At 39.7% G+C, this 27462-nt stretch overlaps 2 protein-coding genes across 3 annotated transcripts; both read left to right on the forward strand.

Annotated features, from left to right (window-relative positions):
• The first annotated feature begins 66 nt into the window (after positions 1–66).
• Positions 67–27034, forward strand: LOC106887095 (ATP-dependent RNA helicase SUPV3L1, mitochondrial). 2 transcript variants are annotated; one of them, XM_014940479.1, is made up of 15 exons: positions 67–333; positions 5496–5573; positions 7386–7493; positions 9070–9184; positions 9755–9923; positions 11417–11528; positions 15742–15819; positions 16214–16305; positions 16986–17166; positions 17672–17765; positions 21781–22000; positions 22372–22452; positions 23931–24107; positions 25677–25825; positions 26220–27034. In XM_014940479.1, exons 1-15 carry the CDS (start codon positions 84–86, stop codon positions 26713–26715), a joined length of 2400 nt encoding a protein of 799 aa, XP_014795965.1. In that variant the 5' UTR covers positions 67–83; the 3' UTR covers positions 26716–27034. The 2 variants fall into 2 exon arrangements, with proteins under 2 accessions (XP_014795965.1, XP_014795966.1); XM_014940480.1 differs by lacking the exons at positions 67–333; positions 5496–5573 and adding an exon at positions 7020–7113.
• LOC106887094 (ATP-dependent RNA helicase SUPV3L1, mitochondrial-like) lies at positions 12271–15456 on the forward strand. The gene is made up of 3 exons (XM_014940478.1): positions 12271–13113; positions 13683–13840; positions 15345–15456. Exons 1-3 carry the CDS (start codon positions 13055–13057, stop codon positions 15356–15358), a joined length of 231 nt encoding a protein of 76 aa, XP_014795964.1. The 5' UTR covers positions 12271–13054; the 3' UTR covers positions 15359–15456.
• Positions 27035–27462: the final 428 nt, after the last annotated feature.

The raw sequence follows: 27462 nt of genomic DNA on the forward strand, positions 1-27462 counted from the left end.
CGGCGGCGCCCGGCCGGCGGCTGACCCTGTCGCGGGGCGATGACGCGCCATCCCCGCGCCGCCGCCGCTGCCCTTCGCTGCCGATGAGGCGGTGCGCGTGGCCGCTGCTGCGGCTCCCGGCGCGCGCGGGGCTCGTCCCCCGCCATGGCGGGGCCGCCGCCGTCCGTTTGCGCCCCGCCGCCTCTGCCGTCTCCTCTTTCTCCTCCTCAGCTGGCGGGGACGGCAGCTCCCGGGCCCCCGACACCTCTCTCTTCGTGCCCGTGCCGCTGAAACCCGTCGGCGACGCGGCCGAGGAAGATGTGGGGGCCGAGCTCACGCGGCCCCTCGACAAGGGTGAGTGCGGGCCGCCCTGAGGCGGCGGGAAGGAACCGTGAGGCGGCGGCGGGTAGGGTCGGCGCAGGCCTTGCCCGGCCTCTTCCCGCCGGGACCGGAGGCGTGCTGCCCCGCTGCCACCCCCCGCCTGCGGGGGCGAGGCTCCCGGTGAGGGCGGGGAGGAACCGGCCGCCCCCCTTCAGGTTGTTTCCCCGGGTTTTCTCTCAGGAGAGGGGGGGGTCTGGCTTGAGCACTGGTGGAAGTGGGGTTAAAGCTGTCAGGTGAGGTCATAGGGCCAGTAGTGAGTTTATTTTTTACCAAGGCCCATGAGGTGTGCCCTGTGTGGAGGGAAAATCCGTTGGCCCGGTTCCTCCACTCCCTGTTTCTGTGCAGCTGGGGTAAAGGTGCTTGGCGTGGGGGCAGGTCCCACAGCTACGCTGAAATCCTCTGGCATCCCGAAACCCTAACTCTCTGAACTCAGAAATGGTAGTTTTCTCGAATATCGGAGTTAGGGACAGAAGAGCATCATCTGCATGTGAAAGTGCCTAGATCAAAATTGGGCAAAGCATTCGGTGTTTCTAGTTCTTGGCCATCAGTGTTAGAAATTTAAGTTTAACTTTCAGTTGGAAGAGTACAGGTCTGTTTGCGTGTTCTTGGGTTTGCACATCTTAAAGTAGGAGCAAGTAAATGGTAAGTGTAGGTTTCTGTGGATCGACTGGGGAAGCTGTGTCGAGCTGCTTCAGTGCCCTCTGTGTTATGAGAGCTGCTGAGTACGTCAGAAGCAGAAGAGGGTGTTTGAACTTCAGTCTTGGGGTAAAATAACATCTTTCTCACTGTTTTATGTTTCTCTTTTGTCTGTCTGCTAGGTATATGTCCTGTCATTTTACCTGACGTACTAATTTTTTGACATTTAAGTAGAAACGGAGAAGAAATTCTATTGTTGACCTTTAGATGCTCCACACTACTGTTCTTTGATGTCTTTTATGTACTTATATCTCAAGAACCATTGAGTGAGTTGTAACTGCTTTTTTGGTGTTGTTTTTTTTTAAAAAAATTATAAACCATACATCATGTTTGTTCTTCATCTGTATGCAGTCTTCTGCTCAGGAAAGGTCTTTGATCTGTCTGTGCAAGAACACTATCTTTAAAGACTTGGTAAATAAGAATCAAGTTCTTGCTCCTTTTGATGTTTGGTGATCCCAAAGCACTGAGGGTGTGAATGAAATCTTTTTTTTCTTCTTCATATGTTCTCCTAATTAAATGTTCTGATGGCATATTTTTTGTGTTAACTCCAGGTATAGGAAGCATGGGAAAATTATCTTAATTTGTTCAGAGCCCTTGAGAAAAGAATACTTGGCTCTGACAGCTATAAAACCTAGCTAGGAGGGAAATCCTGAACAGCTGTAATGCAAAAAAAGAAGTGTCATTTTCAGAATTGTCTTTCAAGTGTCAGCTTAATTAGTAGTGCGTTCCTCAGATGCCAGTAAGCATTAACGGTGGCATCTTACTCATTTATTACATAAGCAGTCACGTAGGATTTCTTCAAAGTTGCAACTAAAATGCTCTGGGAAAATAAGCACAGTTTCTGTCTGGCCTCTGCTAAATTGTTGGGAGAGAACAGATTGGCTAAAATTATTTATGTTCCCAGAGGTAAAAATTCACTGCTTCAAGCAGCCTGGGGGGCTTGCAAGGGATAGCAGCCAAGTGACCACTATGGTGCTCATCTGGCTTGTCAGCCTGTAGCGCTGACTGTAATTTTGTGTTTTGAAACCCGTCAATAATCTTAAAGAGGAAACTGAATGAGACCTTCCTTAGCAAATATCATCTGTTCTTTTTCATGAAACAAAGTCTTCCTCTGCTTCCCTGCCTCAGATTCTGACTACTCACGGCGTCACGCACCTGCGTTTTTTTTAATAATTTCAGTGGAGATACTGTCAGATTCTAATGCCAAATGCTGAAATAGCTTTGTTAAAGAAAATTGTGTATTGACAGGCTTTCTGACTACGGCTTGTGAAGAAACTTTGTTACTTACAGTGTGCATAATTCCAGTGTGAATCACCTTGTTAGCTTGTTACTTGCTGAAGGGAGACAGCGCTTCTAGTTTTCACACTAGTCAAGCACTGTCAGTGTAACAGAAGTTTTTTAGAAGCTTGCTTTTGCAAAATCTTTCTAACAAACCTATGTCACGTGATGGCATATAGTGGCATTCCTTCACAGCTGCGTGTGTTTTCTGTGACTTTGTAGGAAGTAGATCCTTGTGAGTGGTGGTGTGTGCTTTCAATTTTTGTGCATCAGGTGGGTTGCAGTTAGAAGGACCTTTGGCATTGGGCTTTTCTTACAGGATATGTCTTTTGTAGCCTATCATTGCTTTTGCATTAGTAATGTTTCTTATATATTTGTATGATGATGATGCCCTTGTGAAAAGCCCAAATGCAGAGCGTTATGGTTAACAATAGAAGTTACTGTATGATGGAATGATTTACAACCTAAGTAGCTGTTTGCTAAACCCCTTGTATGATTGCCTCATCAAGCAAGCTAGTTGTTGAGTGACTAGGTAACACTTGAACACGTTATAGTGAAGTATCTAAGGAGCAGTTATGTAAAAAAAAAAAGAAACTGTGATGTTAAAATGAGGTAGGAGGGTGAAAGAGACAAGAGGTCTGCTCATGCATGTAGTATTAAAAAAGGAGTGTAAAGAGCTGTGAGAGAAGATCTCATAAGGGTAAGTGATGTCCAGTCAGTACCCAGGTTGAAAGATTAGTACCTGGCTTTGTGATCTTCAGTACTGGATCTGAATGTTGTCAAGTCAGTGGGCAGCACAAACTAGGTTTGGTTTGAATGTCCTGGTATGGAGATGATCCATTAACGATTTTTAAATAAATGTAAACAGGAAAATCTACTATATGACCGATCAGCACTCTTCATGGTCTTCACAGGATCCTTAATATGGTTGTTGATTTGGAGCCCTAATGCTCAGTTGTCACATGGAATGTCAGTTCTACAACTTCAATTGTAAGAACATGGGGCTGTGTTTACTGGTGAGAAATGCAAGCTAGAAAGGAAGAGGTATTGTCAGCCATTCATGCGTCAGAAACAAGAGGTGCCAAAACAAGTGAATCAGTCAGATGCACAAGGTCACTTGGACTGGACAACAGAAGACAAATAGTTCTGCAGGAATTTTATAATAAAGCAGCTCAACTGCCCTAATGGCAGCATACAGGGGTTCTGGAAGGGACTGTTGTCTCAGATGCAGGATAGTGACTGAAAAGTCTTCCTGCAAATAGGGCTGAAACATCCGGATGAACCTGATACACTGGAGGCTAACTGCATCATTTCTGAACTTAACTGGAGAGTCAGACCATGCTTTTACACAGAACCTTAAAAAAGTGCTGCTGAGAAGTCAATGTAATTGAGGACTAAGAGATAAAATACTGCTTTAGAATGGGGAAATGGTAAAGAAAGGGAAATCTTAAAACAGGAGTGAATGGTAAAAAGGGTAATAGCAGAGCCATGACACAGATCTCCTGAGTAGGTGATTGCTAGCTGTTGCTGCAGAAATAGTTAATACTACATGCAGTTGGACTAAACTAACGTGGGCATGTCGAGTTAGACTGCAATGCCAGCTTTGTTTTGTTTAGATATACCTTATTGTTAAGACAAGTATTTGTGCTTAGGAAGGACCGTGACCTTGGATGTTGAGGGCTGCGATGGTCCCAATGTCATGTTGCCTTGGATAGTAACAAATGTTCTGGCATTGACCTTTTCATCTGGTAAGGCCAGCAGGTTGTGACTTTAGCTACATGGCTGAGGATGTGTTAACCAGTATAAATTCTGTGGGAGCTCTGAAGAGAATTTAGCCCCATGCTTTCTTTTAGTGCAGTGTTTTCCCAGCTGTCTTTAATTTCCAGGCCCTTAAACATTTTCTGATGAGATTATGGATGCCTGTGTAGTAAATGTAAGCCTGCTGACAGTCTCGCTTCGTTACCTTTATGAACATTTCAGACTGTAAGTTAATCTGTCAATAGACTACTGTAACTCTGCACAGGGTATGGGATGGAGCCACTGAGTCTCTTGTGCTTCTGGCTTTGCCTGCAGTTGAGTTTTGCCATATTCTTGTCACCTGATGGTTTTCATTCTGCTAAGTGGGTTATCTCTGTTCTAGAGTATAGTTTTTTAGAAAGAGAGGTAAGGTTGATCTCATGGGAGGCTGTCCATGTTGTGGCAGAGACTTCAAAGAGTTATGGAGTTAATTGCAGAGAGTAGAGCTTGGCGGTGCTGTGTTCAGTCACGTGTGCTGCCTTGTGCGAGTCTTGGCCTTCTATTATATAGAGTTTGGAGACTTGAATTTTGACAATAACGTAAGTTTATGGAGAGGTGCTCATGATGTTTGCTAAGTTGGTGTGAATTTCTGATGTCACAGATACGTGATGCTATAGATGGGGAGGGGACACGATTTTGCCATTGTGATTAACATTTAATAAACTAAATTCAGAGTGTACATTAGTAAATACAGTTCTTTTGCAACTCTAAATTTGCCTTTCAGGGGAGGGAATGCATTTATTAATAGCTCTATAAAAAGAGATTTTATATAAACAAATCTGAGTAATTTGTGATATATATGAAGAAACTCTGTTAAGTTTTTTTTTTCTCTCCTCCGTTATTTGACCTGAGAAATGGGACAAATACTGCATCTGGTTTGCCTAATCTTTCTGGGGAGTGTCCAAGAAGCAGTGTGGAGAGAAGGTGTCTCAGGATGTTTGGTAAAAGCTGTCACCAAGTGGTTTAAGCAGATTCACTTTTCACATTAAAACCTGCTGTTTCCTGATAGGTACTGGTAAAAAGCAAACAAAAACCACCCCAAAACCTTAATTGGTTTGTTCCATAACATTTTGTCTCCAGGTTCCCACCTTTATGTTTTTCTATCAAGTACCAGAAAGAGTGTCTTTCAAATACTGACCTTATCTTCATGGCAGTTCTTACTCTGCTGCAGTTGGAGATTGTTCTTTTCCATATCAGGCTCAATCATTAATTATGTTTAATTTAGGGAGAAATCATGTGAGTCTGTTCAGCATGGCAAAGACTCCCTCTCTCCAAAGTACTGGGACTATGAGCCATGATTGTGGGGTCAGCAGAATTGGTTTGGTTTTGAGCAAACTGAAAAAAATGTTACTCTCTCTCTGCAGGTGAAGTTCTGAAAAACTTAAATAAGTTCTACAAAAGAAAAGAAATCCAAAGACTAGGAGCAGAAAATGGATTAGATGGTAAGAAAACACTCTAAGTTTTTTTTCAAATATGAAATCTGTTTTTATTTGGATATGGTATTAGGTAGATCTGACTTTTATGGGTCTCACAGCACTGCTTGTTTGGGTGTAATTTGTGATATATATGAAGAAACTCTGTTAAGTTTTTTTTTTCTCTCCTCCGTTATTTGACCTGAGAAATGGGACAAATACTGCATCTGGTTTGCCTAATCTTTCTGGGGAGTGTCCAAGAAGCAGTGTGGAGAGAAGGTGTCTCAGGATGTTTGGTAAAAGCTGTCACCAAGTGGTTTAAGCAGATTCACTTTTCACATTAAAACCTGCTGTTTCCTGACAGGGAAGCAAACATAAACCACCCCAAAACCTTAATTGGTTTGTTCCATAACATGTTGTCTCCAGGTTCCCACCTTTATGTTTTTCTATCAAGTACCAAAAAGAGTGTCTTTCAAATACTGACCTTATCTTCATGGCAGTTCTTACTCTGCTGCAGTTGGAGATTGTTCTTTTCCATATCAGGCTCAATCATTAATTATGTTTAATTTAGGGAGAAATCATGTGAGTCTGTTCAGCATGGCAAAGACTCCCTCTCTCCAAAGTACTGGGACTATGAGCCATGATTGTGGGGTCAGCAGAATTGATTTGGTTTTGAGCAAACTGAAAAAAATGTTACTCTCTCTCTGCAGGTGAAGTTCTGAAAAACTTAAATAAGTTCTACAAAAGAAAAGAGATCCAAAGACTAGGAGCAGAAAATGGATTAGATGGTAAGAAAACACTCTAAGTTTTTTTTCAAATATGAAATCTGTTTTTATTTGGATATGGTATTAGGTAGATCTGACTTTTATGGGTCTCACAGCACTGCTTGTTTGGGTTGTCCCTGTTACTCGTTTCAAATAACCTTTGTATTTACTTATAATATCTCATGTTAAGGTATAGGTTTTTATTGGGCTAGTTCAGTGTTTTGTTGGGTGTTTATGAATGTAGCTTTGTGATCCCAGTCACATTTGCTTTGCTCCTTTTTCTTTTTTTTCTGCAGCTCGCCTGTTTCACCAAGCGTTTATAAGCAGGGAAGCAAACATAAACCACCCCAAAACCTTAATTGGTTTGTTCTAGGTACTGGTAAAAAGCAAACAAAAACCACCCCAAAACCTTAATTGGTTTGTTCCATAACATTTTGTCTCCAGGTTCCCACCTTTATGTTTTTCTATCAAGTACCAGAAAGAGTGTCTTTCAAATACTGACCTTATCTTCATGGCAGTTCTTACTCTGCTGCAGTTGGAGATTGTTCTTTTCCATATCAGGCTCAATCATTAATTATGTTTAATTTAGGGAGAAATCATGTGAGTCTGTTCAGCATGGCAAAGACTCCCTCTCTCCAAAGTACTGGGACTATGAGCCATGATTGTGGGGTCAGCAGAATTGATTTGGTTTTGAGCAAACTGAAAAAAATGTTACTCTCTCTCTGCAGGTGAAGTTCTGAAAAACTTAAATAAGTTCTACAAAAGAAAAGAAATCCAAAGACTAGGAGCAGAAAATGGATTAGATGGTAAGAAAACACTCTAAGTTTTTTTTCAAATATGAAATCTGTTTTTATTTGGATATGGTATTAGGTAGATCTGACTTTTATGGGTCTCACAGCACTGCTTGTTTGGGTTGTCCCTGTTACTCGTTTCAAATAACCTTTGTATTTACTTATAATATCTCATGTTAAGGTATAGGTTTTTATTGGGCTAGTTCAGTGTTTTGTTGGGTGTTTATGAATGTAGCTTTGTGATCCCAGTCACATTTGCTTTGTTCCTTTTTCTTTTTTTTTTTCAGCTCGCCTGTTTCACCAAGCGTTTATAAGCTTTAGGAAGTATATCATGGAATCCAGTTCTGTGAGTGCTGATTTGCATATTATTCTCAATGATATATGCTGTGGTGCAGGCAAGTATCTGGAGTGCTTGTAAAGTAAAATGTGCATTTCTTTTCTTGTTTTTGACCTGTATGCTTACCTGTGTACCTGTGGAGCTCCCTACTATGCTGTAAAAGAGGTTAAAAATCACTGTTTCCGCTTCAGAAACATTTATGCCCATCCTATGGAGTGTTCTGTCCTTTAGTTTTCTGAAGTGGAAACAAAAGAGGTAGAGGTCTTACAAAGAAGCAGCCTGTCATTTTATAGCATCCGTTCACTATTGAAATGATAATAGTACTCTGTTCAGTTTATTTCTCTCTTAAAAATTCAGTAGTCACTAGGGGGCACTTGGAGAGCTTTTTCCTGGCCAGGTGGCTTTAAGTACTTGGGAACACAGCTCTGTGACTGTGCTCTCTTTCTGTGTGGCACTAACAGAAATGAGTGGTGTTTGCTTGCTTACTGCATCGTGTGTTGTAATTAACCGCATTTGGCCAAGAGGTGATGCCAGCTGGTAACAGGAGAAACAGCCTTCTCCAGACTGAGCTTCAGAACTTTGGCATAGTTATGTGTGTTTTTAATGACAGTAATGTAACAGTTACAGTGGCTGTTAGTTTTGTCTTAAAATGTAAATGTGTAGATTTTAAACGTTTACCTTCTTAGGAAATTTAAACCGTCTTTTTATATTAGTTGTGCATAAAATCTTCCACGTGATTTCCTCACTTCCACTCCTTATTTACTTATATATGAGCATTGTTTATGTATGCCTCAAAACTCACATATATAGGAGTGTAAAGGGTTGTTTATTGTGGCAGTTTTGAAGTTTTTTAGTTGAGTTTTGCTTGTCCAGAGGTGATAATTGAAAATACTACAGTTTTTAAGTTCTTTAAATTCTTCACAATAATTTTGATTCATTGATTACTAATCTTCAATTTTAAATAAAAAAACCCAAACACTGCTCCCCCCACTCCCTGTGTGTGTATGTATTTGATAATAACAGTTTTTTAGAACCAGAAAGTTCTTTGAAATTCTATGGGAATTGGTCAGTTGGAGTGTGACCTGAAATGAGACCTTTAAGGCCACATGTCTACTCTGCAAACATTCAGAAGATTAAACCTGGGTGTCTCTTCTGAGTTGGTTTTCCTATTTTTGTCTTCTCACCTAGGGATTGTAGATTCACAATCCTGAACCAGCAAACCAAGTCTTAATAGCTTAGGGAAGCTATAGTCTGTTCTCTTTTTCTCTGTTTATTCACAAAAGGATTTTAGAAGCTTTTATTTTATTCCAAGGCAGCATGTGAATTTAGGAGGAAAAGGCTAAAATCTTCTCAGGACAGAAAGCTATTTTTCATCTAGCTTTTCCATAGCTTCTCATTCTGTTTAGAAGTTCTCTAGACATGTAGGCTAACCAGAGTGAATATACTGAAATGAGATTTTTTTTTTTCTTCATGCTATTTGGTTTGCTTAATGAGTCCATGTACTCATTTTAGTTTGTCTTTCTGCCATTGAGGTAGTTATTGAACTTTCTCGAGAGCCAGAAGTTGAGTGAATTACGTAGGATACACGCCTTCAAATAAGTTGGCAAACTTTCTTAAAAGGGTTTGTCTTCTAGGTCACGTGGATGATCTCTTTCCATTTTTCTTGAGGCATGCAAAGCAGATCTTCCCGATGCTGGACTGTATGGATGATCTGCGCAAGATCAGCGATTTAAGATTGCCGCCCAACTGGTCAGTGTGTTTCAGTGGTCGCAGTGTCTTCTTAGCATCATGGAATTTCATAGTCTCTGGACTTCAGCTTTACGATGTGTAATTGCACTATACTTTCAGTTCCAGTTCTCTGTTTTTACAATATTTCGTGTTGCGAAATCTTTTTGTTACAAGATATATTGCAATCAATTAAAAGGAAAATAAGATTTATATCGGCTATGAAAGTTGCTGAGTTGGTATTGCCTTTCCAGAAAGCTGTCTTCTGTCTGTCTCTGGGAGGTAGCACACCAGAACATTAAAATGTTAATGTTCTCAAGAAGAGAGACCACAATAATGAGAATTATTTTGAACACAATGTGTGAATTCCACTCTAAATCTTTGAAAGGATTGTGTGATTTAGAAGATGGGTGTATAAGACATAGTACCTTCTTTATATTGTCTCTATTTAAGAACTTGATCTTTTTGCTTTCAACACACATTAAAAAGTCTATTAGTAAGTAAATGTTTAAGCTAATTTGCAGTTTCCCCTAAATCAGTATCCAGAACACCAGATAAATGTTCAACAGATCTGCTTTTTTGTGTGTGTTTTAGGTATCCAGATGCCAGAGCTATTCAGAGAAAGATAATATTCCATGCCGGTCCTACAAACAGTGGAAAAACTTACCATGCTATCCAGAGATTTTTGTCAGCAAAATCTGGAATATACTGCGGTCCGCTAAAACTTCTGGCTCATGAGATCTTCCAAAAGAGTAATGATGCTGTCAGTATGTTATATTACTTACCTACATCCTTCACACAGGAACAATCTTATGAATGCATGTTTGTAAAGTATTGTAGTTGCTTAAGGGAGTCTATGAAGCAGTTGTGCCTTGGCTTTGCAGTAGTGTCAGCCCATGTGAATACCAGTTGTGCATTTCTGCTTTAGGCAAGCAGAATGGAACATCATTCCCCCAAATGGAACATCACTTTTTGGCAAAGCACATGCCACGCAATCATCCCTGTAACCTGCCTCTATTTCCCTGTAATTTTTCCCTCCCTGGGTTTAGCTAGATTCTACTGTTAGCATTTTCAGCATGGAAACTGTGGCTTCTTTTGCCCGTGACCTTTATTTTAGCTTGTACACAAGAAACTACCCTTGCTTAAGTCCTCTCAACTTTATGCTTCAATGTTTAAATCTATTTCATTCAATGATCAAAGAAAAAGTTCTGCAGCTTCAGATGTCTTGAGTTGAAGAGCCCTATATCAGGTCCCTAGAGGAAGCTTTTGTTAGTACTTTTTTTATTGGTTCCAGCATCTTTTTGAAGGCTCCTCACCAGTTGTGTTTCCAGCTGCACAGAACCACACCAGTTCTGAAGCATTACAATAACACATCACATCTTAGTGCAGCATAGTGTGTATGTACAGTGGTGTCTACCAAATGATCTCTTGATTTCTCCTTTTTTTGATAAGTCTATATTTAGAATTTGTAATTCCTATTAGTGTTTTATCAAAGCAACACATAAGAAAGATCAGCTTGTCCTAGGAGGTATCTGTAACGTGTACTGCGTAGTGATTGTGGATACCCAGTAGTGATGTTCCCTCTTAGTAATTACTGTGCTCTTTTCCCACGTGTTTAGTGTGTGTGAGGATTTTTCACTTGGCAGCTTATGGATCATACATAGCCCTTGAGGCTTGAATAGGGCTTCCTGCATGGATCTACAGGTGGCTGTAGGTATGGAAGGAGCAGCCACCTGCCTGGGATCCAGCGAGCGTAGAGCCACACCACCACAGAGGGTGGTGGCCCCTGCTGTCTCACAGCTAGTCCTCATGAACTCTTGCTGTGTGAGTATAAGGCAGCAGGTGAGACACCCAACAGGGCAATCACAAAACGAACTGGAGGAGGCTGGAGCTCGTAGGGCTCCTTCTCTGCTGGGCCTTGCTTTATTAGCCCCTTGTGCTACAGCTGTTCTGACAGTTCTTTTGTTCCAGGTGCGACAGCTCTGAAATGCTCGGGGGAAGATGTAATCTCCTGCAGGAGTAGGGGAGGGCATTTAATTACAGATACTACCTCTTCATTATACCCTTCAGTCTGATAGTACTTAAATACAGGGCACAAGTCTCAAAAGGCCAGAGTAGTTATCTCCTGGATAGCTTCCATTATATATTGTCTTAGAAACTGCTTTAATAAACTGATTTGCTCCCCTTCCCCCACCTTTGGAAAGGGGATTCTGTTATATTAAAGAAACTTAACATGAGTTTTCTGAATTCCTTTAGAATGTGCCATGTGACTTGGTGACAGGAGAAGAGCGTGTGTATGCCAATGAAGATGCCAGACAAGCTCCTCATATTGCTTGTACCATTGAAATGTGCAGCACTAATACACCTTGTATGTATACCTAATTGTTTAAGTCATATCTGTGGTATCTTTATGTCTATTATTGCTTGGACTCTGAAGTAGCTGAGCTATTCCTTTTCACTCTTATTTGAACAATTTCTGAACTACGTTAGAGCATTTAATAAAACCTGGATCGTCTCAGAATAGCGCAGCATTTGACCAAGAGGTGATGCTAGCTGGTAACAGGAGAAACAGCCTCCTCCAGGCTGAGCTTCAGAATTTTGGCATAGTTATGTGTGTTTTTAATGACAATTAGAGCATTTAATAAAAACTAGATCGTCTAGAATAGCTTTTTGGTGGTAGAGGATTAATTTCCTTTGAGCAACCATTTTTAGAAAGCCTTTGGGTTCCTTCCTGTGGTTAGAGCATTTAATAAAACCTGGATCGTCTCAGAATAGCTTTTTGGTGGTAAAGGATTAACTTCCTTTGAGCAACCTTTTTTAGAAAGCCTTTGGGTTCCTTCCTGTGTTGTGTTGCTCTTCTGGATTCTGTTCCTTGGTGCATCATATTTTTCTTTTTTGTTTTAAGATGAAGTTGCTGTGATTGATGAAATTCAGATGATCAGAGATCCTGCCAGAGGATGCTTATATATGAGCATTGTTTATGTATGCCTCAAAACTCACATATATAGGAGTGTAAAGGGTTGTTTATTGTGGCAGTTTTGAAGTTTTTTAGTTGAGTTTTGCTTGTCCAGAGGTGATAATTGAAAATACTACAGTTTTTAAGTTCTTTAAATTCTTCACAATAATTTTGATTCATTGATTACTAGTCTTCAATTTTAAATAAAAAAAACCAAACACTGCTCCCCCCACTCCCCATGTGTGTATGTATTTGATAATAACAGTTTTTTAGACCCAGAAAGTTCTTTGAAATTCTATGGGAATTGGTCAATTGGAGTGTGACCGGAAATGAGACCTTTAAGGACACATGTCTACTCTGCAAACATTGAAAAGATTAAACCTGAGTGTCTCTTCTGAGTTGGTTTTTCTATTTCTGTTTTCTCACCTAGGGATTGTAGATTCACAATCCTGAACCAGCAAACCAAGTCTTAATAGCTTAGGGAAGCTATAGTCTGTTCTCTTTTTCTCTGTTTATTCACAAAAGGATTTTAGAAGCTTTTATTTTATTCCAAGGCAGCATGTGAATTTAGGAGGAAAAGGATAAAATCTTCTTAGGACAGAAAAGCTATTTTTCATCTAGCTTTTCCATAGCTTTTCGTTCTGTTTAGAAGTTCTCTAGACATATAGGCTAGTCAGAGTGAATATACTGAAATGAGTTTTTTTTTTTTCTTCATGCTATTTGGTTTGCTTAATGAGTCCATGTACTCATTTTAGTTTGTCTTTCTGCCATTGAGGTAGTTATTGAACTTTCTCGAGAGCCAGAAGTTGAGTGAATTACGTAGGATACACGCCTTCAAACAAGCTGGCAAACTTTCTTAAAAGGGTTTGTCTTCTCTTCTAGGTCACGTGGATGATCTCTTTCCATTTTTCTTGAGGCATGCAAAGCAGATCTTCCCGATGCTGGACTGTATGGATGATCTGCGCAAGATCAGCGATTTAAGATTGCCGCCCAACTGGTCAGTGTGTTTCAGTGGTCGCAGTGTCTTCTTAGCATCATAGAATTTCATAGTCTCTGGACTTCAGCTTTATGATGTGTAATTGCACTATACTTTCAGTTCCAGTTCTCTGTTTTTACAATATTTCGTGTTGCGAAATCTTTTTGTTACAAGATATATTGCAATCAATTAAAAGGAAAATAAGATGATATCAGCTATGAAAGTTGCTGAGTTGGTATTGCCTTTCCAGAAAGCTGTCTTCTGGCTGTCTCTGGGAGGTAGCACACCAGGACATTAAAATGTTAATCTTCTCAAGAAGAGAGACCACAATAATGAGAGTTATTTTGAACACAATGTGTGAATTCAACTCTAAATCTTTGAAAGCATTGTGTGATTTAGAAGATGAGTGTTTCAGACATAGTACCTTCTTTATATTGTCTCTATTTAAGAACTTGATCTTTTTGCTTTCAACACACATAAAAAAGTCTATTAGTAAGTAAATGTTTAAGCTAATTTGCAGTTTCCCCTGAATCAGTATCCAGAACACCAGATAAATGTTCAACAGATCTGCTTTTTTGTGTGTGTTTTAGGTATCCAGATGCCAGAGCTATTCAGAGAAAGATAATATTCCATGCTGGTCCTACAAACAGTGGAAAAACTTACCATGCTATCCAGAGATTTTTGTCAGCAAAATCTGGAATATACTGCGGTCCGCTAAAACTTCTGGCTCATGAGATCTTCCAAAAGAGTAATGATGCTGTCAGTATGTTATATTACTTACCTACATCCTTCACACAGGAACAATCTTATGAATGCATGTTTGTAAAGTATTGTAGTTGCTTAAGGGAGTCTATGAAGCAGTTGTGCCTTGGCTTTGCAGTAGTGTCAGCCCATGTGAATACCAGTTGTGCATTTCTGCTTTAGGCAAGCAGAATGGAACATCATTCCCCCAAATGGAACATCACTTTTTGGCAAAGCACATGCCACGCAATCATCCCTGTAACCTGCCTCTATTTCCCTGTAATTTTTCCCTCCCTGGGTTTAGCTAGATTCTACTGTTAGCATTTTCAGCATGGAAACTGTGGCTTCTTTTGCCCGTGACCTTTATTTTAGCTTGTACACAAGAAACTACCCTTGCTTAAGTCCTCTCAACTTTATGCTTCAATGTTTAAATCTATTTCATTCAATGATCAAAGAAAAAGTTCTGCAGCTTCAGATGTCTTGAGTTGAAGAGCCCTATATCAGGTCCCTAGAGGAAGCTTTTGTTAGTACTTTTTTTATTGGTTCCAGCATCTTTTTGAAGGCTCCTCACCAGTTGTGTTTCCAGCTGCACAGAACCACACCAGTTCTGAAGCATTACAATAACACATCACATCTTAGTGCAGCATAGTGTGTATGTACAGTGGTGTTTATCAAATGATCTCTTGATTTCTCCTTTTTTTGATAAGTCTATATTTAGAATTTGTAATTCCTATTAGTGTTTTATCAAAGCAACACATAAGAAAGATCAGCTTGTCCTAGGAGGTATCTGTAACGTGTACTGCGTAGTGATTGTGGATACCCAGTAGTGATGTTCCCTCTTAGTAATTACTGTGCTCTTTTCCCACGTGTTTAGTGTGTGTGAGGATTTTTCACTTGGCAGCTTATGGATCATACATAGCCCTTGAGGCTTGAATAGGGCTTCCTGCATGGATCTACAGGTGGCTGTAGGTATGGAAGGAGCAGCCACCTGCCTGGGATCCAGCGAGCGTAGAGCCACACCACCACAGAGGGTGGTGGCCCCTGCTGTCTCACAGCTAGTCCTCATGAACTCTTGCTGTGTGAGTATAAGGCAGCAGGTGAGACACCCAACAGGGCAATCACAAAACGAACTGGAGGAGGCTGGAGCTCGTAGGGCTCCTTCTCTGCTGGGCCTTGCTTTATTAGCCCCTTGTGCTACAGCTGTTCTGGCAGTTCTTTTGTTCCAGGTGCGACAGCTCTGAAATGCTCGGGGGAAGATGTAATCTCCTGCAGGAGTAGGGGAGGGCATTTAATTACAGATACTACCTCTTCATTATACCCTTCAGTCTGATAGTACTTAAATACAGGGCACAAGTCTCAAAAGGCCAGAGTAGTTATCTCCTGGATAGCTTCCATTATATATTGTCTTAGAAACTGCTTTAATAAACTGATTTGCTCCCCTTCCCCCACCTTTGGAAAGGGGATTCTGTTATATTAAAGAAACTTAACATGAGTTTTCTGAATTCCTTTAGAATGTGCCATGTGACTTGGTGACAGGAGAAGAGCGTGTGTATGCCAATGAAGATGCCAGACAAGCTCCTCATATTGCTTGTACCATTGAAATGTGCAGCACTAATACGCCTTGTATGTATACATAATTGTTTCAGTCATATCTGTGGTATCTTTATGTCTATTATTGCTTGGACTCTGAAGTAGCTGAGCTATTCCTTTTCACTCTTATTTGAACAATTTCTGAACTACATTAGAGCATTTAATAAAAACTAGATCGTCTAGAATAGCTTTTTGGTGGTAGAGGATTAATTTCCTTTGAGCAACCATTTTTAGAAAGCCTTTGGGTTCCTTCCTGTGTTGTGTTGCTCTTCTGGATTCTGTTCCTTGGTGCATCATATTTTTCTTTTTTGTTTTAAGATGAAGTTGCTGTGATTGATGAAATACAGATGATCAGAGATCCTGCCAGAGGATGGGCTTGGACAAGAGCCCTTCTAGGTAAGCCTGTTTGTGTTGGTCATTAATTGGTTTGATGTGACTATAAAGAGCACATTAAATTCAAGCTCAGCAGTCAGTATATTCATAAGTGGTTACAATACGTGATGCAAAGGAAAAGTGAATATTGTTTCTTCATATGATCTGAACTGCTCTGATTATTATACTCGTGGATTTCCAGGCATCACTTGCTGATATGAGATCAGGAGCAGTACTAAGGAAGTAGTGTACTATGGGAGAGGATTTAGGTGCTGATCTGGGATGTTGAAGGAGGTGAAATACAGTCCTCATTGATGAGTTTAGCAAGCAGAATGTAATTTTTGGGCAACTTAAAAGTCAGCTAAGGCTACTGTTGTCTATAAATATGTAACATTGCATTTTGTTGGATCTTGTTCAGGACTCTGTGCGGAAGAAATCCACATTTGTGGAGAAGCTGCTGCTATTGACTTGGTGACAGAGCTCATGTACACCACAGGGGAGGAAGTTGAAGTAAGCTTTTTATTTCTATAAAGTTACAGACAGAGCATCATGTTCTTGCTGGAAAACAAGCTAAAGTTTAGGTTCTTTTGAGGGTATCACTGAGGAGGAGGGAGGAAGGGAGTTAAAAGAGCTAAGATCTTCAGAAGAAAGTGATTGAAAGATCTCTGAAACCCAACTTTACTGTCATAAATTCTTTTTTTTCTTTTTTTTTTTCCTTGGGAAGATTCCTTTGTGAGAAGTATTTAAAAACATAAAATTTGGGCATAAGAAAGTCAAGCCTGCATGATTTCCTGGTGAATTAGCTGTAGCTTTCTATATCTGTGCATGGTGGGGTCTGTAATTCTGAAAGGGGACCAGTTGCAGCATTTGTATGACTCAGTGAAGACAGACTCTCATTTCTTGATAGAGTTGCTGCATAGGCTGTATGCTTCTTTTCTTGAATCTAGTTTACATGTGAAAATACATAGTTCTTCTGTTTCTTGGAAAGGCCATATAGTTCTCAGCTTGGGAAGTGCTGTAAGTATGCAAGTGCATAAGGTGTATGTCACCTTCCCCTCAGGAGTTATTCCTTCAGGACTCTGAGAGGTCCCTCAGCATTACAATCCATTGTCATAATAACCATGCTGGCCAATATTCCACAGGAATTTTTCATTTAAAACCACTGTTTTTGACATCTCCTTTGATTCTAGGTCCGAAACTACAAGAGACTCACTCCTCTTACTGTGCTGGATTATGCCTTAGAGTCTTTAGATAACCTTCAGCCGGGGGACTGCATTGTCTGTTTCAGCAAGAATGACATTTATTCGGTCAGTCGACAGGTTGAAGCCAGAGGATTAGAATGTGCTGTCATATATGGCAGTCTGCCACCAGGTAAAGCACTCTTCCTTTTATTTTTAAGAGAAAATTCTGCTTCTTGCTGCTTTCTTAGGAAAACCTTTATAAAATTAAGCAGTACAAGTTTTCTTAGTTTTGCATCTCTATGGTTAAAGTAATCAACTTTCACTGACTGGTGTTTTAATCTTGGGATCAGACCTTTATTACCTACTTAATATTAATCTTCAGATACATGTAATTAAATGAGGTCTATGCACAGCTTTGGGAATGATTTAAATCCTTCCTATGTTTTAATCTTGGGATCAAACCTTTATTACCTACTTAATATTGATCTTCAGATAGATGTAATTAAATGAGGTCTATCCACAGCTTTGGGAATGATTTAAATCCTTCCTGACCCCTTCACCCAACAACAGCCAAATACCTTTCTTTTTTTTTTTTTTTTTATCAGCCTACTTTAAGGGAATCGGGCTTAGTGATATATTGTGTTTGTTTTCTAAGAAGAGTTTTCTATGTGAAGTGTTTTGTCACTCTGTTTTAGGAACAAAGCTTGAACAGGCAAAGAAGTTCAATGATCCTGATGATCCGTGCAAAATTTTAGTTGCTACAGATGCAATTGGAATGGGACTCAATTTGTAAGTACTCGGAGCAAGTTATGGTATGGTGTCTGGGTTTTTGTTGTTTGTTTTTTTCCCCAGGTGTGATGCCTGCATTAATTTCCTCACTTGTTTCTTCCCAGTTTGACTAATTTGGCTAGATATCTGCTATGTCTAGATAACACAGTACCTATGTTTTAATTCTAAAGTAATGATCGATTTGATGGAGTAGAACTAAACTTTAATTTTAAAACTGATTCTAAGAGTATTAGTGTTTTATCAAAGCAACACATAAGAAAGATCAGCTTGTCCTAGGAGGTATCTGTAACGTGTACTGCGTAGTGATTGTGGATACCCAGTAGTGATGTTCCCTCTTAGTAATTACTGTGCTCTTTTCCCACGTGTTTAGTGTGTGTGAGGATTTTTCACTTGGCAGCTTATGGATCATACATAGCCCTTGAGGCTTGAATAGGGCTTCCTGCATGGATCTACAGGTGGCTGTAGGTATGGAAGGAGCAGCCACCTGCCTGGGATCCAGCGAGCGTAGAGCCACACCACCACAGAGGGTGGTGGCCCCTGCTGTCTCACAGCTAGTCCTCATGAACTCTTGCTGTGTGAGTATAAGGCAGCAGGTGAGACACCCAACAGGGCAATCACAAAACGAACTGGAGGAGGCTGGAGCTCGTAGGGCTCCTTCTCTGCTGGGCCTTGCTTTATTAGCCCCTTGTGCTACAGCTGTTCTGGCAGTTCTTTTGTTCCAGGTGCGACAGCTCTGAAATGCTCGGGGGAAGATGTAATCTCCTGCAGGAGTAGGGGAGGGCATTTAATTACAGATACTACCTCTTCATTATACCCTTCAGTCTGATAGTACTTAAATACAGGGCACAAGTCTCAAAAGGCCAGAGTAGTTATCTCCTGGATAGCTTCCATTATATATTGTCTTAGAAACTGCTTTAATAAACTGATTTGCTCCCCTTCCCCCACCTTTGGAAAGGGGATTCTGTTATATTAAAGAAACTTAACATGAGTTTTCTGAATTCCTTTAGAATGTGCCATGTGACTTGGTGACAGGAGAAGAGCGTGTGTATGCCAATGAAGATGCCAGACAAGCTCCTCATATTGCTTGTACCATTGAAATGTGCAGCACTAATACGCCTTGTATGTATACATAATTGTTTCAGTCATATCTGTGGTATCTTTATGTCTATTATTGCTTGGACTCTGAAGTAGCTGAGCTATTCCTTTTCACTCTTATTTGAACAATTTCTGAACTACATTAGAGCATTTAATAAAAACTAGATCGTCTAGAATAGCTTTTTGGTGGTAGAGGATTAATTTCCTTTGAGCAACCATTTTTAGAAAGCCTTTGGGTTCCTTCCTGTGTTGTGTTGCTCTTCTGGATTCTGTTCCTTGGTGCATCATATTTTTCTTTTTTGTTTTAAGATGAAGTTGCTGTGATTGATGAAATTCAGATGATCAGAGATCCTGCCAGAGGATGGGCTTGGACAAGAGCCCTTCTAGGTAAGCCTGTTTGTGTTGGTCATTAATTGGTTTGATGTGACTATAAAGAGCACATTAAATTCAAGCTCAGCAGTCAGTATATTCATAAGTGGTTACAATACGTGATGCAAAAGAAAAGTGAATATTGTTTCTTCATATGATCTGAACTGCTCTGATTATTATACTCGTGGATTTCCAGGCATCACTTGCTGATATGAGATCAGGAGCAGTACTAAGGAAGTAGTGTACTATGGGAGAGGATTTAGGTGCTGATCTGGGATGTTGAAGGAGGTGAAATACAGTCCTCATTGATGAGTTTAGCAAGCAGAATGTAATTTTTGGGCAACTTAAAAGTCAGCTAAGGCTACTGTTGTCTATAAATATGTAACATTGCATTTTGTTGGATCTTGTTCAGGACTCTGTGCGGAAGAAATCCACATTTGTGGAGAAGCTGCTGCTATTGACTTGGTGACAGAGCTCATGTACACCACAGGGGAGGAAGTTGAAGTAAGCTTTTTATTTCTATAAAGTTACAGACAGAGCATCATGTTCTTGCTGGAAAACAAGCTAAAGTTTAGGTTCTTTTGAGGGTATCACTGAGGAGGAGGGAGGAAGGGAGTTAAAAGAGCTAAGATCTTCAGAAGAAAGTGATTGAAAGATCTCTGAAACCCAACTTTACTGTCATAAATTCTTTTTTTTCTTTTTTTTTTTCCTTGGGAAGATTCCTTTGTGAGAAGTATTTAAAAACATAAAATTTGGGCATAAGAAAGTCAAGCCTGCATGATTTCCTGGTGAATTAGCTGTAGCTTTCTATATCTGTGCATGGTGGGGTCTGTAATTCTGAAAGGGGACCAGTTGCAGCATTTGTATGACTCAGTGAAGACAGACTCTCATTTCTTGATAGAGTTGCTGCATAGGCTGTATGCTTCTTTTCTTGAATCTAGTTTACATGTGAAAATACATAGTTCTTCTGTTTCTTGGAAAGGCCATATAGTTCTCAGCTTGGGAAGTGCTGTAAGTATGCAAGTGCATAAGGTGTATGTCACCTTCCCCTCAGGAGTTATTCCTTCAGGACTCTGAGAGGTCCCTCAGCATTACAATCCATTGTCATAATAACCATGCTGGCCAATATTCCACAGGAATTTTTCATTTAAAACCACTGTTTTTGACATCTCCTTTGATTCTAGGTCCGAAACTACAAGAGACTCACTCCTCTTACTGTGCTGGATTATGCCTTAGAGTCTTTAGATAACCTTCAGCCGGGGGACTGCATTGTCTGTTTCAGCAAGAATGACATTTATTCGGTCAGTCGACAGGTTGAAGCCAGAGGATTAGAATGTGCTGTCATATATGGCAGTCTGCCACCAGGTAAAGCACTCTTCCTTTTATTTTTAAGAGAAAATTCTGCTTCTTGCTGCTTTCTTAGGAAAACCTTTATAAAATTAAGCAGTACAAGTTTTCCTAGTTTTGCATCTCTATGGTTAAAGTAATCAACTTTCACTGACTGATGTTTTAATCTTGGGATCAAACCTTTATTACCTACTTAATATTGATCTTCAGATAGATGTAATTAAATGAGGTCTATCCACAGCTTTGGGAATGATTTAAATCCTTCCTGACCCCTTCCCCCAACAACAGCCAAATACCTTTGGTCTTTTTTTTTTTTTCTTTATCAGCCTACTTTAAGGGAATCGGGCTTAGTGATACATTGTGTTTGTTTTCTAAGAAGAGTTTTCTATGTGAAGTGTTTTGTCACTCTGTTTTAGGAACAAAGCTTGAACAGGCAAAGAAGTTCAATGATCCTGATGATCCGTGCAAAATTTTAGTTGCTACAGATGCAATTGGAATGGGACTCAATTTGTAAGTACTCGGAGCAAGTTATGGTATGGTGTCTGGGTTTTTGTTGTTTGTTTTTTTCCCCAGGTGTGATGCCTGCATTAATTTCCTCACTTGTTTCTTCCCAGTTTGACTGATTTGGCTAGATATCTGCTATGTCTAGATAACACAGTACCTATGTTTTAATTCTAAAGTAATGATCGATTTGATGGAGTAGAACTAAACTTTAATTTTAAAACTGATTCTAAGAGTTGAATAGCTCACTTGGCCTAATCCTATGTGATAGTAGGCACTGCTGAGATCCTTTTGATTCACTGGAGCTGGATGTGCTAGGTTGTCAGAGTATCAGCCTCTTGCATTTCTGAAATGCAGAGCAAGTTCAGTCCAATTTGGGCTGTATTTTGCTGCTGAAGGCAATGCAGTCCCATTGCTATAAACTACTGAGGCAGGTGATAATGATGGATGGATTGTGAGCCTATTAGAACATGATTAATAACTGTATATGTGTAGGGATGATGATTCTCCTGCAACTAACCAGCAGTCTTACGCTGCCCTTTTGAATATACTGTGTCCATAAGTAGTATCTGTGTTCCCTTAATTTCTGAAGGGAAAAAAGCTCAAAAAAAAAAAAAAAAGCTTTCATTCTTCTGTACTAGGTTGTATATTAAAAATAATTTACCAAAAAGGATTCCTCTTTGTTTTTGTTCAAATGTTTCAGGTGTATAAAAAGAATAATATTTAACTCTATAGTAAAGCCAACTATCAATGAGAAGGGAGAAAAGGAAATAGACTCCATCACGACCTCTCAGGCTCTACAAATCGCGGGCAGAGCTGGGCGTTACGGCTCGTCCTTCAAACAAGGTGAAGTCACTACGATGCATCGTGATGACCTCGTGCAGCTGAAGGAAATTTTGAGTGAGCCTGTGCGCCCTGTGAAGGTGAGAGACTCAGTACTCAGTTTGTACACATGTGCTCTGGAGCTGTTTTGCTGTGTTCTGATCCCAAATTATTTTGCCTTGTGTCTGTTTACAAGTAGTAATAAAAATGGATTGTGTCATGCTGGAGTGACTTCAGATGTGTGTCCCATTGGTAGGTTTGCAGTATTTCATTTATATTGAAGCTGCTCTTTTAAGAATAAAAAGCTCAGGTACAAAAGTTCTTAAGTTCCAGAAAAGTGTGCTAAATAAACTGGTCTCTGTAGGGTGCTTTGGTTTCTTGCGTTTTGTCTTTCTAGATTTTGTTTCTGATGCACTAACTGAAGAATGATATTGAGAATTAATGGAATTTTTTGTCTTTGTTTTCCCTTTAGGCAGCTGGCCTACATCCTACTCCTGAGCAGATAGAAATGTTTGCTTATCATCTTCCAGATGCCACTCTATCCAATCTAATTGTAAGAATGATCAAAATATTAGATTCTGCTTTGAAAATTGAGCATTGCTTATAGTCACTGCTTTTGTATGAACATGCACTTTGGGAATCTAACAGACATCCTTGTCTGTGTCTTTTATCAGTTGGCTTTTTCTCTCTACCACAGCAAATATATTTAGAATGCTTAACTTTTCTTTGTTATGATAAACTTGAAGGCTGCTGAAGCAGGTAAATATCTTTACACGCGTTGGAGAGTGTGCAGCAACCTTTTAATTTCATCTTTCCTGTATTTTAAATCTAGACTTTTTTGTCTGAGGTGGAAAATATTAGAGATTGAAATTTTGATAAATTTATGTGAAAATTCCTAGGGAACTGGGCTGGTCATGTCAGATTTCTGTACATTTGAGAGCTACCTGATTTTTTTTTTTCCTGGTTCTGTGGTCCTTCTGGTAAAACAGCATCTGCTTCACTTTGAGAACACAGATTTTGTTGGATCTACTTGATCTCATCATCAGCTGGATAGTGGAATTTTTGGAAGGGCCTAAACCTTTTAAAGTAGAAATCAAGCTTCCAATGTTACATTTTTAAAATAGTTTTTAGTACACTGAGAAATTCTTGGCAGCTTTCATGGATTTGAATGTGTATTATTGTTCTCTGCTGATGTGCTGTTATGTAGCAAAGTGTATGATTTCTAACCTCGAGGTAGAAGATTGTAGTTGGAGACCTCCTGGAAGACTTAGGCTTGTAGTAGGTTAATGGCTCATCTTTAAAATTTTACTATTGAGAATTTCTGGGCTAGGATAGAAGTATTAAAATAAAAAAAAACCCCACCTGTTATTATTTATCTCTTAAGTATTCAGTCTCATATTTAATTAAGAAGCTCAGTGGTTTTTTTAAAGATCTTCTAAAAAATCTGTGGAAGATTTACGCTAGAGAAATAGTTTTGGGGGCCCATAAAAATTCCCCCTGCAATGTGCAGTGGCATCTCCTGCCTTGGATGCGTTTCAGGTATTCTTTGAACTCCTCTGTTGCAATATTGTATTTATCTTGTGCTTTCTTTCTTCCAAAAATGGATCCATTCCTGACATTGGGCTAAAAATACTTCAATTATTGAATTTTGTGCTGTAAAATTAGTAGCTTTCTGGGTCATGTTAGGTGACAGAACAAGTTCTAAACAGAGTAGTAACTGGTTCCTCTGATGGTGGTGTTCTTTCTAACTAAAATGTACACTTCCAGAACACCGTATTTGTTAGGAAACTAATTCAAAATGCTTAATTGTGTCTGATCCTCTGTTAAGAGAATTTAATGAAAATCCTGTTAAAAGTGTAGAGGGAAACCCCCTGCCCCCTTTTTTTACTACTGTGGTCAAATTTGATATTTTAACTGTTCTTTCAGTATAACTAGCCTTTGAAACACTAAATAATTTTTTGCTTTGGGAATACAAAGTTTAACAGCCCTTTCCTGTAATAACATCCTCTTCATTTGGTTATGTTTTCACAGGATATTTTTGTGAGTCTCTCACAAGTTGATGGGCTTTACTTTGTCTGCAATATCGATGACTTTAAATTTCTAGCAGATATGATTCAGCACATTCCACTAAATCTGCGTTCGAGATATGTCTTCTGCACTGCACCCTTGAACAGAAAAGAGCCTTTTGTGTGTACCACGTTGTTGAAGGTCAGTTATTTTTTTCCTCCAAAAAATGTGGTATTTATATCGGAGCAAGCAGGTCTCAGTGCATTGAGGCTGTATCTAGCTGCTGTATTTATTGTGGGTTTTGTCATTAGATCATTTGAGAGCATTCTTAAAAGTGCTCACAGGCAGTAATATAAAATAGTTATATATATATATTTAAAATTACATTCTTCACCATTTTACTGGCCAAAGCTTTTAACGTCTGAAAATTGATTCTCGTTTTGTGTGATGTAAATTAGAATTTGGATAGCTTTTCTGCTGTTTGCCTCAGAGAATCCTACTGCTTACCTTGCAGGTGATCTTTGAACTGGGAGAGGTCAGAATTGTGTTACGAACACGCTTGTGCACTGTTAAGCTTTGCACTAGAGTGTGTCTAAAAACAGTCCTCAGAAACCAAGATACCACTGATTCAAGGTGTTAGCTTGTCAACAAAAGAAAAGAATGTGGGATTAAGTGTGATTGGTGATGTTATAATACAGTTACGTAGAATTAAAACCCCAGAAAATACAGTGCTGTAAGTTGCTCCCAGAATTATGTCATTTCACTTCTCAGGCCTGGATCAACTTTTTTTTGCTGTGCCCCTGGAGCAATTATTTTGAGGAATTTGTAGTCATCTGATTTCAGTTTTTCAGGGTGAATAATTTTGTTTGGGACTGTTACTTAGTTAAACAGTATTGTCTTTGTCCCCTTTGAGAGGCTGCATTAAAGATTTCATGAAATAGTCTAATAATGAAACTGATGTGATGCCCTCATGTTACAGATATTTGAGTTGTGCTTTATAAAAACAGCTAATAATATTCTTTAAAAATTAACTGATTTAAAGAGTTTTAAAAATAAAAGTGCTTCATTAAGAAAATGCTGAGCATTCAGATCCCAAAGTAATGAAGGTGCAGAAGGGCATAATGGGATTTTGGGGGAAGGCAGGCTGTTGGGAATGCCTGTGTGAATTTAAGCCCAAATCCTTGTCAAAAGATACCTTCCTGGTACCAGCCAGTTAGGAAGCAGTTATTCCAAGTCATCAATGCTCCTGAAAATTTTAAATTTAAATCTTACTTGGCTGGTTAATCTGTTAGTCAAAGAGTGGAGATGTCTAGGTTTCAGAAGGGCTGATTTCTAGTGCAGATTAATCTGTTTGGGTTATGAATAGCGTGTTTCCTAAGTCAGGGAACACATTTAACATTTACTTAACCCTGGAGATTCTGAAACAAGATAATTAACAGAATAGGAGCAGGAGAAGCAAAGAAACCAAAGTCCATCTGCTTTGCTAGATGAAATCATACGCCTCCAGTGTTACGCTTTTCTGGACAGCTCTATACTTTTGTTGCATAACACTGCATGGCCCGTGGACAAATTGTGTTAATGAGGCCCTGGAAAGGAGAGGTGACTCCTGTGTTGAGTTATTAAGTAGAAGAATGTGTGGCATTTGGGCTGTGTGAAACAAAGCAGGTATTTTCTGGAGTATTCTTTGTATACAGACTCAAGGGAATTTAACTCATTTGGAATTTCTTCTTTCCTGACTGAGGACTTCAATGAATCTGCTTGTTTTTTCAGTTTGCAAGACAGTTCAGTAGAAATGAGCCCCTGACGTTTGACTGGCTCTGTCGGCACACCAAATGGCCATTAGCTGCTCCGAAGAACATCAAGGAGCTTGTACACCTTGAAGCTGTTCATGATGTTTTTGATCTCTATCTGTGGTTAAGGTATTGTCGCTGTGCTTGAAAATTATTTTTATTTTTCCTTTTTCCTAATATTTATGGCTCACAGTCCTAGAAAAGCAGTGTCTTCAAGCTCGTGTGTATGTGGTTCAATATGGGCCCCTTTGGCCCTTCAGAGGATCTTGACAAGGGGAAATGTAGCTGTGTCATGGGAGCAAGTCATGGGTTCTGCAGAGAGCAGTTTGTGACTGACAGAGAAAGTTAGAAACAAGGTGATCCTGGACTGGAGCAGCTGAAATGCCACTTAAAATACAATGGCCTTCCCATGCGACACCTAATAGTTTTTCTTTTACTTTATGTATTATGTATCTCAGTTTTGTCTCAGTCAGTAGCCCTTTAGTGAAAAGGCTTAATTGGGTGTTGTTTTCCCTCTCTTCAGTTACCGCTTCATGGACATGTTCCCCGATGCAGTCCTCGTAAGGGATATTCAGAAAAAACTAGACGACATTATACAAGTCGGTGTCTGCAACATCACGAAGCTGATCCGAGCCTCGCAATCTGCAGCTCCCCCTGGCACAGCAGCAGTTGTGTCAGAAGACTTTCCACTTGCAAGGACTAAGAGGGATACCAGGGCGGTTTCAGACCGTCACGGTGCAAAATCCGTAGAGGCACTCTCTATTGCACCGGAGGTTCCGGGAGAAAGAAGAGGAAAGAACTTGAAAACCCATCGATCTGCTGCAAGGCAGGAGGATCTGAAAAGCCATGGGCGTGGATCTCTTGCCAACAGATTGCTGCGTGAAGGACTTCTCACACAAGAAATGCTGAGACAGCTGGAGAGCGAGTGGCAGGATCAGCACAGGAATGGTAGATATGGCCTTGGTTCAAAAAGAGATGATCAGAATAGTTCAAAGGAAATGGGGAAAAAGAAAAAATAGAACCATGTCCTAATTCTGTTTAGTTTTTATTCATAAAATAAAGTACTATTTTAATAACTTCTTTGGCATTTCATGTTTACACTGCTGCAGCTCCTTGATGTTTTCCTCCTCCTGTGGGCCAGTTACGTGAAGCACTCAGAGAAATGGACTTTTAAAAGCTCAGAGGCTCTAAGTTTGCTTTTACCGGTCAGCTGTACACTTTTAAAATCATGGTGTTCAGCCTAAGTGTATGATCTACTGTTACGTGAAAGTTTGAACTTGATGTCTTCTTGCAAGATATCCTCACATCATTAATAAACATCAGATATTTCACTGGTAATGAATTAGCTACTCATTCCATCCCTTCCGAAAGGGCAGAGTTTACCAGATAACGAACAAGTAGTGAACAACCTGGCAGGAGGTTGGGTCAGAATGGTGATAGGAGTCATGCACCTCTAACCTTTGTGTCCTGTGAAAATGTGGAAGGAGGCTAAAAGTGTTTGTGTTAATGCGTTGGGGAATGATGAAATTCTGGCCACAAGAATTTTTGAGTAAATTCCAATTCTGTCATCTGAGGGGTGATTACTGAAACAAAGCAAAATCTGTCCTAGGTCTTTAAATTGGATCCTTTCTCCTAAGAAAGCTCATCACACTGATTCAGGCATAGATTGGGGGAAAAAATAAAAAAAAAGGTTGGACTGTTATTTTTTGGGGCAAAGAGCAGATGTAAGAGGCATAGATATAATTTCTTTACTTTTGAGAAATTCA

This window comes from Calidris pugnax, unplaced genomic scaffold (assembly GCF_001431845.1).
Source record: "Calidris pugnax isolate Ruff unplaced genomic scaffold, ASM143184v1 scaffold39, whole genome shotgun sequence".
Taxonomy (NCBI): domain Eukaryota; kingdom Metazoa; phylum Chordata; class Aves; order Charadriiformes; family Scolopacidae; genus Calidris; species Calidris pugnax.

Excerpts from the sequence above, each read along its gene's own strand:
- LOC106887094 (XM_014940478.1), top strand. The coding sequence starts at position 13,055 with ATGCTGGACTGTATGGATGATCTGCGCAAGATCAGCGATTTAAGATTG. Across the intron at positions 13,114-13,682 it reads TTAAGATTGCCGCCCAACTG|GTATCCAGATGCCAGAGCTA; the intron begins GTCAGTGTGTTT and ends TGTGTGTTTTAG.
- LOC106887095 (XM_014940479.1), top strand. The coding sequence starts at position 84 with ATGAGGCGGTGCGCGTGGCCGCTGCTGCGGCTCCCGGCGCGCGCGGGG. Across the intron at positions 9,924-11,416 it reads TCCAAAAGAGTAATGATGCT|AATGTGCCATGTGACTTGGT; the intron begins GTCAGTATGTTA and ends GAATTCCTTTAG. Across the intron at positions 24,108-25,676 it reads TGTGTACCACGTTGTTGAAG|TTTGCAAGACAGTTCAGTAG; the intron begins GTCAGTTATTTT and ends TTGTTTTTTCAG.